We start from the raw sequence: 10,296 nt of genomic DNA, 5'->3' as shown, positions 1-10,296 counted from the left end.
ATCACAGAAAAGTAGACGGTCCCGATTGAATGCTCACAGAGGGAGCAGTAGTTTTCTTTAAAAGAGGTTAAAAAACTAGGCCAATGTTACTCTCCCCTAGCATTTGAGATCAGAAAAAAGCTCTACAGGTACAAAAAGCAACTGTGGACTATAGTCCTCGCTTCAAAGAGACCCATTCACATTCTGTTCCTTAATTTCTTTATCTTATAAAAAAAAAATGAACTGAATCTGAACGTAATCATACCTTTAAAAAAATTTCCATTTAATAGGCAGTGTGAGGTCTAGAGGAACCATCTAAATGACACTGCAAGGGATCAAACAAGCAAACCCCTAAAGCAGCATATTCTACAGAACTGATACACTTTCAACAAATCAGTGACATGAAGATTAAAAATTAAACAAAAGAATGATTAAAAGGAACTTAAAAGACATCACCACATGCAGTGTGTAAATCCTATTTGGATCTTAATTTGAACTAACTGTAAAGACATATTTTTGAAGCAACTGGGGAAATTTGATATGCCCTAGGTTTTGGATTATACCGAATAATTAAGCTTAATTTTGTTAGGTGAATAATGAAAATGTGCTTCTAAGAAAAGTCATTTTTTGAAATGTATACTTGACGTAGATTGAAATGACATGATATCTAAGAGTTGCTTTAAAAATACTTCATCAGAGGGGAGACTGGGTGGCTCAGTTGGTAAAGTGACTCCTGTTTTCTGCCCAGGTCATGAGCTCACAGTTTCGTGATTTCGAGCCCTGTATTGGGCTCTGTGCTAGTGGTGTGGAGGCTGCTTGGGATTCTCTTCTCCCTCTCTCTGCCCCTCCCCCACTTGTGCGCTCACTCTCTCTCTCAAAATAAACAAATAAATAAGAATACTTCATCAGAAAAAGGAAAGAAAGGAGATTAAAGCAAACATGGTAGATTTTAGAAACTCCTGACTGTGGGTGATAGGCACACTATTCTCTCAACTTAGTGTATGTTTGAAAATTTTTAATAGAAAGTCTTAAAACAGAACCAAAAGGCATGAAGAGTACATATACTATGACCAAGGCCTTGGGGTAGTCCTGAAGGATCTAGAGAAGTAGATAGAGTCCCCTGTTCTACCCTCACCTTGACTGAATACAAGGAGTGATGGAGAAAAAACAAAGAAAATCCCAAATTGGAACCAGGAGTCAGCTAGTGTTCCATTAGCTTACCAGTTGTAAGGTAGGGCCAGGAAGCTCACTTGAGGTTATAGGACAGGTGGAAGGAAGGGAATGGGAGGAAGTGTGTGGGAACACAGTCTGGTGTGAGGCGAGAGGAGATGGAGGTCATGGTAGGACAAACACAAGGAATGTATGTGCACTGCCAAGGTCTAAAGAGCAGATGACAAATGAGGCTAAGATTCTCATTTGGAAGATATCACCAAATCAGCAAGAGTTGCCGCTCCAGGTGGGAGAAGGGAAAAGCCTGAGTCTTACAAGATCTCACCTACAGAGAAAGAAGAGAGAAAAAGTGGTGGGAAAGAAAGGAGGAAGCAAATCTTTCCATTTCACAGACTGAGAAACTGCGGCACTGGGAAGTAAAGAACACTGCCTGGGCAACAAGGCTGTAAACCTCAGCCCATGATTTCAGGTAACCTCCGCTGGCTGTACCTGCATAGCTGGGGCAAATACTGGCTGCTGAGCCTCTGGAGGCTCAAAGAACGGTAACTTGGCAGTCTGCTTCTGTGTTGAGATCCTTGAACCATGGCGTCAGCGCCGGGGAGCCGGTATAGGGGCTTCTGGGTTCGGTCATCATGGAGCTCACACAATGCCTTGGGCTGCTCCAGATCCGTCTGGACCTTGAGCAGCCTCTGCTTATTGATGATTCTCTCTAGCTGGAAGGAGGCCTTTTTTTGCCAGCTGTCCCTCTGTGCTGCGCGAATTACATTCCTGCGCCCAAGCTGCAGTCACACCTCTCTGTTCTGGCTTTGGACCAGTAGGGGCGGACGAGTCTCAGGATCTGTCTGGAGCCAAGCACCAGGTGGCACACAAGCTTCGAGTTCTTTCTCTGCTATATGGTCTTGATGCTGCTCCTGCTGCTGCTGCAAGCCAGCCCGCTGGGGCTCTTGTCTGAGTAGCCACTGCTGGTCTGGGAACCAAAGATACCCTGAGAGAAGGTCAGCACCTCTCTCCCTGCCTGTGTGGCCTAGACCTGAATGGAGGGAAAGCACTGAGCAAGAGGATGCAACAGGATGAGGTATTCCAAGCCCCTTTACCACAGGGCTAGGGAAGGAAGCCCCCAGGCATTAGCACATGCTGGGACAGGCACCAAAGCATGAATAAATGTGCGCATGAAGAGAGAGAAGGAGGTCCATCACTCTGAGGGGCAATAAGGAAGGTAGGTTCCTTATTCTTGCTTCCAGCCTCTCGTAAGGGCCCCTGGTTTCTAAAAGAGGGGAGAGAACACCCAATACCAAAGATTCCATCAAATCATAAAGGAAACAAAGGAAAGAATACAGAAGGATGCAGAAGCATGAAAATGAAGAAATGAGAAGGGGAAGCAGACAAAGTGAGCAGTGGGCACCTACTGTCTTTAATTTGCCAGCTGAGGTGCTCCTGGTCGAACTTCACTTCCTGTTTGGCTCTAATCTGCCCTGCCAGGATCTGCTGCCTCAAATCCCCCACGTGGTGCTGCTGCGCAGTCGGGGCCCCGTGAGGTGCCTTTCCAGCCTGCAGCAGCCGGCAGGCCTGGTCGCTCTGCTCTTCCAGCACTCTCCTAGCACCGAGGGCCGCAGTTACCCAAGAGAAATGCAAGCCCAGTTCAGGACAAACTAGTAGTAATCTAAGCTTTTCTGAGAGAGCCATGAATTCAACAGGACAGAGAAGGCTTTGAACATCTAGCAACTTGGGACACACAGGCACGCTGTCACAGGCAGCTCATGATGTCACAGAGCAGGAGGAGAGAACAGTCCTCAGACTAGCATATTTGTGAGTCTACCAGAAACACAAGTTCATTCTAGTTAAGGAAAACAACCAGGAAAGTAAAGAAGCTTTAAAAAAACAAAAACATTTTAGCTCAATCAAGGAGCTTTGTCCTTTTTTTAAATTTATTTAAGAAAAAAATTTTTAACGTTTATTTATTTTTGAGGGAGAGACACAGAGTGTGAGCAGGGGAGGGGCAGAGAGAGAGGGAGACACAGAATCAGAATCAGGCTCCAGACTCTGAGCTGCCAGCACAGAGCCTGACACGGGGCTCAAACCCACAAACTATGAGATCACGACCTGAGCCGAAGTCAGTTGCTTCGCCGACTGAGCCACCCAGGCGCCCCAAGCTTTGTCCTTTAAAACCAAATAAAATGTATCTGCTTAAAACCTGCAGGAAACAGAGTCGAGGCAGAAGCTCCAACAACCACTGTGGGAATGGAAACTCCCCTACATGTTCATCATGCATCTCAATTTTCTGAAACAGAAACCCTCCGTGACCTGGGAGTAGGAAGGAGGCAGCCAATCTAGAGGAGAGAGAATTTATATGATGGAGACCCAGAGGAGGGCCGGTCTCCATTTGAGGGCTGTTCTCAGGGAATGAACCTGAGAATAGGGTTTGTGAGTTTCAGGTTATACCATAACTTTGGAGAGATACACCGAAGTATTTACTGGTGAAACTGGGATTTGTTCAGATCCAGTGTGGCGGACAGAGGGGGAAGTGGAAAGGGAGTGGGGATATAAATGAAACGAGATTAGCCATGACTTGATCCCTAGTAGTAAATTTGGAATTATCCATAATACAAAGTTTAGAAAGAATTCTGGATTGCAGTCATGCTTTATTCTGCCTTCAGGTTCTTGTGTGGCCATGGATGAGTCACAGCCTTCCTTGCAAGATTGACAGAGTCTACCTGCATGGCTTTTCCCAGGGTCACACATGACCTCTTATGCAAGGACCTCACAAGCTGTTTCTGCAGGGTCTCTCCATCTCTTGTCATTCAGGTTCGTTCATTCATTGGTTCTTCCCTCCCTCCCTCCCTTCCTCTTTCTTTTTCTTCCTTTCTTTTCTTCCTTCCTTCCTTTCTTTTTAATGTTTATTTTTGAGAGAAAGGGAGAATGTGTGTGTGAGCTGCAGAGGGGCAGAGAGAGAAGGAGACAGAGAATTCAAAGCAGACCCCGTGCCATCAGCACAAAGTCCAATGTGGGATTTAAAACTCCTAACTGTGAGATCGCGACCTGAGCCAAAGTTGGCACTCAACCATTACCAGGCGCCCCTCTGTGATTCAGGTTTCTAAAAGAGCCACTGCATGGGCATTCCAGGGTGGTGGCGCTAGGGAGTAGAGAACGGCTGGAAGGGCTTGGGATCAGTCACAGGCTAACAAAAGAGCCCTCATCTGCCCTCCCTTAGCCAGTCCTTTGCACTCATTCCAGTCCCAGGATGCCCTCTCAAGGCCCGCTTACTGACTTGACACTAGACAGTCTGAGCAGTGCTCAGCTTAAATTTACTACTTTGTAGAGAAAAACGAAATCATAGAGGGTATATCATAGCAGAGTTCCATAAATTATAACTTGTGAGCCAAATGTGGTCTGCTGCCCATCTTTGTAAATAAAGTTTTTAGGAACCCTCATTTGTTTATGAGTGTTTATATCTAGGCTGCTTGTGAAGCTGAGGCAGAGACTGTATGGCCCCAAAACCCTCAAATACTATCTGGTAAAAACAACAACAAAATCAAACCAACTATCTAGTCCTTTAAAGAAAATTTGCTGCCTCTTGTCTTAGATGATGTTAAGATTTCTTAATGCAGCCTTAAGAGGGGAGTGAAGGATGGATGGTGGGGGGAAGAGGTAGGTGGGAGGTGACATGATGGCAATCTCCTCCCTGGGAAGGAATCTGGGACTCTGGGAGGGGTCTCCATCTACAATGGGCCCAAGAACTGGGACAGGCCCAGATACTTGAGCGAGTATGTCCTAGGGGAGACGGGCTCTGACTGTTATGGGCAAAAGGCCAAATACACACAGTGGAATGTCCCGGAAAGAGGAAAGACACCCTTTGTCACATGTGAAGCAAAAGGCTTAAGTTAACACCACACAATGAGAAAGGTGCTAATGGGAAACAGATTATATGTTTGTATGCTTCGTGCCTAGATTATTCCTCCAAATGTTGTCTGACCACAGACATGGCTGAATTAATTACAAGCATGAGCCTATGAGAGGGTCTTGGACAAACCCAGCTAAAGCCCAGACCATTAGATGCAAGGAGCAGGGGAGGTATCTTTATTCTTAATCCAGAGAGCACATTCAGCTTCCTCCTCTGCCTGTCTCCCAACCATCAGATTCACAGTTTGCTTCTCCACAGAAGAGAGTTCCCTCTACCCTTCTCCTAGGGAAGCAGCAGCTGGCCAGTCAGCTTCTGCTGACCCGGTGCAGCTTCCTTTGTGCACCAACAAGACCTGCACAGAGAAGTTGAGATGATCACTATAGACCCAGTGCGTTCACCTGAGATGACACACAGCATCAGAATGAAAATGGCTTCTCTGCTAAGCATATCAGCCAACTTCCCAGAAAGCAAGTGGGAAAACAAACAAACATACAAAACAACCTTATGTTACATGTCTGGGTTCATTACTACTGGCAAGTCTTCAGCTACCTGCCAGCCAAGGACCTCTGTCTCTGTCAGATGACTGTCCTTCATCTTAGGTAGCTCCAGCATCTCCCCACTGCTGCCTGGTCACCTGCCTGCCAGAACCCTCTCACACCCTCCCCCGCCCTCTCACTCCGCTACTTGGAGGCCTGACAGCTTCTGCAGCAGAATGCAGCCGCGGGTACTCGCTAAGGCAGCAATGGCCGTGGCAGCAGCAGCGGCAGGGTCTCCCAGGCTCTAAGCACTTAAGATTAAGCCCCCAGAATTCCAAAGAGGACAATGCAAAAAACAGTTTTCAAAGACAAACTCCTCTCTGGTTCAGGTCACTACTGCAAGGGATAAAAAGGGGCAGGCTGGCCAATCCCCTCTGGCTCAGGAGTCAGCTCCACCTTTGCAGGTTCCCTGTGAGTGCTCCTCCAGAGAGAAAAATGAGAGAAGAAATTCTAGGACAAGGGGAGGCTTTGGAAACAACCCCACCAGAGCAGAGGAGACTCTCATGGAGACACAGCCACACAGTCTGGGATCCCAGCTGACGACATACAGTGTTCTCCTCTCACGGGTTCTCTCCCCGGTCCCTCTGCCCAATCACAGGCTTGAGCCCCACACCACCCCACTTCCACCAGAGGCTGGCACACAGATGCTGCCTATGGTAGCTGCGTAGGACCAGCCCAGCCCAGCCCATGGACTCCTGGAGCTGGTGCTAAAGATTGGAGGCAGCAAGCATGAGAGGCCTTGATTCTTCAATCCCTCTCTGTCCTCCCAGGATGAAAGGGTGCATTCTTGGTGTTACTGAAAGGTCACACCAGTGCCCCTGAGGCTAGAGAGCCTGAGAAGACCTTAAAAAGGCAGGAGAAGACCAGTGTTCTCCAGTGTGGATGGGTCAGCTGGGATGAGGTGGGAGGACAGGAAAACAAAAGGGAGACTGTGTACCTGGGCAGCTTGGCACAAGGGCCTTAGGTGGTGGGGCCTCTGTCAGGCAGCAGGCAGAGCTCTCCACGTGTCCTTGCTCTTTCAACCCCTATCACAAGGATCTCTCGGAGTAAGATGGTAGTATCCTTATTTAGAGGTGAGGGAACAGGCTCAGAGACTAAGTAACTTGCCTAAGGACACACAGCTGTCACTTCATAAATCCAGGAGGTGAAGGAGCTTTATCCAACTCCAAGATAACTCTTCAACCTCACAGCTCATTAAACTGCAGAGCTTTTCTCTGTAAAACTCTGAACTCTGGGAAAGACATATCTTCAGTGCATTTCACACTAGAAATCTTACCTAAGACAAGGCCTCCTCTCATGACTGTGCTCTAATGAAACAACAGATCCAGCAGCTCCTTACTCCACCTTGGCCTTGATATGTTCCAGTTGTGTCACCTCTCCCACTTTCCCTGTCACCCCACAGAGCCCCTGGTCATGCAACATTGGAGTCATCCTGCCTTAGACTCTGGTGCCTTGTCCTTCTGTCCTTAGCAGCCCACATGTGAGGACCTGCCTGCTGTTCGTGCATCACAGCACTTCTGCCCCTACTTCCAATATCACTCATCACCAACATCAGACCAAGACTTTTGTCAGCTGCCAGCAAATCCTCCTGGCCTGAGAAAAGAGCAGCTATGTTCCCCTGAAGGAACTAGGGGGAAAAGCCATCATAATCTCCCAGGAACCCTGTGCTCACAGTTCTGGGCAGCCTTCCAAGACCAGTGGTCTCACAGGCACTGAGTGTCCTGCTGACATTTTCTACAGAACATCCCCAAGTAAAAGGCTACTTTGGCTTACGGGACCAGAAGGATACCACTGTTCACGGTATCAAACTTATGAGACATGTAGATCTGGGAAGGGGATTTTATGGAGAAATGGATGAAGAAGGACAATGAAGAAGAAAAGCAGTTGCCACCAATCGCATACATAAAACTTTGACTCCACGTTTTCATGGTCACAATGCAGGTGAAGTAGGTATGAGAAGGCAGAACTCCAAGATATTTTCATATTGTCCTAAGAGTTCCTAACCCTCTTATGTGTAGCTCTGGACCTTGGTATTAGAGGGGAAAAAAAGGATTCTCAGTCGCACACTCTCTTTAAAAACTCAAAGGAGGGGCACCTGGGTGGCTCAGTCGGTTAAGCCTCCGACTTCGGCTCAGGTCAGATCTCACGTTCGTGGGTTCAGGCCCCGCATCAGGCTCTGTGCTGACAGCTAGCTCAGAGCCTGGAGCCTGCTTCCGGTTCTGTGTCTCCTTCTCTCTCTGTGCCTCCCCCTCTCATGCTCTCTCTCTGTATCAAAAATAAATAAAACATTAAAATAAATAAATAAATAAATAAATTTTTAAAAACTCAAAGGAAGCCACAGTTGTGGAAGGTGACACACCCTGTGACCTCATAGATAGGCCGGCCAGAATTTAAAGGGGCACATCGGGAGGTAAGTTCATAAGTAGTCTCAAAGATATGTACAAACTTGTCACATTCAAATCTTGCTGACAGAAGAAAGTAGCAATAGGAAACATCAAATGATACACTCCTTTCAGCGATGAAGGAAGTTGCAATACTAAACATGAAATGAATGAGGTCTAAGACTACTTCCTTGCCAACTAGAAGCTAAGCAGCTAGTGCAGTACCATTCAATCACTTGCACATGTTGGTTGAGACCAGGCTTCATTCAGAGCTTGGCTACTATACTCACCTTCTCCCCACTCCACGTTGTAATAGACTAAGATGTAAGAACAGTAGGTTCCATAGCAGAATGAGCACACGTTTCTCACCTTTCCTTCCAAAGCAAAGGGCAGAGACTCAACCGGGAGGCAGTGACATCTCCGTCTAAATCCAGCCATTCCAAAGAGCCACTGCCACCGACAACCTCTCCGATCTGGGAATGAGGAATGAATGCTGTGAGGCTGCTGTCAACAACCTCGCCCCAAGAGAACCAGATAAAGCTCAAACTTGTCCCTTGGAAAGGAGGAGCAGGGCAGCTGGAAGTCACCTTGAACACACAGCACACTGACCTGCCTCCTCTGCCGCAGGACAGCGGCCTCTGCTGGGTGGTTGAATCGGAACTTCTGTGCTTTCCCCAGGGTTATGACTGCTCCTGTGGCAGAGACAAGGGGAGACTGAGCCAATAGCTCACATTCTCAGTATGTATTATGTGCAGGGTGCCCTTCTGAGAGACAAAGCCCTGCCCCCAACAAGCTGATAACTTAGGTGAGTCAATAAGATATGTATTCATTGTATACCTCACAGCATATGTACTGAACTAACAAAATAAACAGGAGGAGTTCTGCTATTCCAAGGGAAAGCCAAATGAGTTCCTCGTGGACCAGTCAGGGAACGCTTCATCGAAGAGGGGGAATGTAAGCTAAGCCTCAAAGGAAAGATGGAATTTGAATAGATTAACAATAGTAGTAATAGTAATAATGATAATCAGTATTTATTAGGTGACAAGAATGTGTTCAATCTTTACAACAATTCTCTTATTGCCATTTTACAGATGAGAAAACTGATGTTCAAAGACGTTCCCAAGGACACAGAGCTAGCAAACACAGGTAGGTAGAGATTTCAGAGAGTCCTTCTCCATCTTGGGGACCTGGAATTGGGGCATCTTTGTTTATGGGAAGAGGATGGTATTAGGAAACCTTCAGATCTTCAGATCTCTGAGTGTAAAGGATGAGTATCCCATGTTTAAAGCCTGCTTCACTGAGTTCTCTGGGTTTGACCCATGAGAAGGAAGCTAGTTCATCACTCATCCTGGCATAAACAGGGCATTAACCAGCCTTACCTTGGGTCAGACGACAGGAGGCAGTGACCTCCCGGCCATTGACAGTGCAACGGGCCCCCTGGGCAGGCCGCAGAATGACTACCCCACAGGCACTGGTGATAGTGCAGTGGTCTCTCTCAATCCACTGCCCCTGCAGAACTACACAAGAGATGGGGGGGTCACATGGTGGGGAAACAACCCAGGGAAACACCCTTTCTGTGAGATCAGAATCCACACCTCGAAGATCTGACATTATGACAAAAGAGAAAGAGCCACCACCCAACAACCACCCAGATCTGGACTCTCCCATGGTGTGGGTCTCTTCCTATCACGTCCCTGCTACACAACCACCACCACAATGTAGCAGCAAAAGAGTAACATCCCCTTGATCCTCAAGGATTCCTTCCTCTCAGAGCATCAACAAGTTCATCCAAAGAGACCAGTCAGGCATGAGTATCTACCACAGTCACACCCAGATGCTCTGTCACTTACCAATGTCCTGTTCCTGATCTGAGTCGATCCTTCCTATTTTTGTTGTCCCCTCCTAAAAGGAAAAATGAAGCCCTTTAAATGAGAATACAAAGGGACACATCCTGCCCCCAAAGCAGAACCCACCTCTCGGAATGTTATCTCTGTCTTCCCACACCAACCCTGGCCTTTCCCACACCACTTCTCAACTTTGGTCCAGTCTGTTTTGACTGCTCTGCCTGCCACTACAGCCCAGGAAGCCCCTGAGAAGGCAGGGGCAAAAAATAAAGAAAGCAGCACCAGCTCTTTGCAAGATCAACTAGTATTGACAAACCCCTTTCTGTCCCACAGCCTGATGTTAGGGAATAGTCATGCCCATTGGTCAAAGATTCTCTAGTCCGAGGAAGAGGACGTAAAGGTACAGTTTTTCTCCCGGGAGTAAGGTTGGTGTGGTCCAAGTTTAGTCCATTTAGTCTCCAAGAGACACACTATGAAGATATATGGGA

The 10,296-nt window shown here is 47.3% G+C and overlaps 1 protein-coding gene across 2 annotated transcripts in view; it reads right to left on the bottom strand.

Annotated features, from left to right (window-relative positions):
• The window catches only part of STARD9 (StAR related lipid transfer domain containing 9), a 130,666-nt gene that overhangs the window by 27,830 nt on the left and 92,540 nt on the right, over positions 1–10,296 (bottom strand). For both annotated transcript variants that reach the window (XM_029952477.1, XM_029952478.1), the window contains exons 17-20: positions 9,815–9,866; positions 9,344–9,481; positions 8,574–8,656; positions 8,334–8,437 (exon numbers count right to left, since the gene is read on the bottom strand). In XM_029952477.1, the coding sequence (XP_029808337.1) occupies positions 8,334–8,437; positions 8,574–8,656; positions 9,344–9,481; positions 9,815–9,866 (377 nt within the window). The remainder of the gene's footprint in view (positions 1–8,333; positions 8,438–8,573; positions 8,657–9,343; positions 9,482–9,814; positions 9,867–10,296) is intronic.

Source organism: Suricata suricatta, chromosome 9 (assembly GCF_006229205.1).
Source record: "Suricata suricatta isolate VVHF042 chromosome 9, meerkat_22Aug2017_6uvM2_HiC, whole genome shotgun sequence".
Lineage (NCBI taxonomy): Eukaryota > Metazoa > Chordata > Mammalia > Carnivora > Herpestidae > Suricata > Suricata suricatta.
The sequence above is the reverse complement of the archived record's forward strand: the minus strand, read 5'-3'. Positions and strand labels throughout refer to the sequence as shown.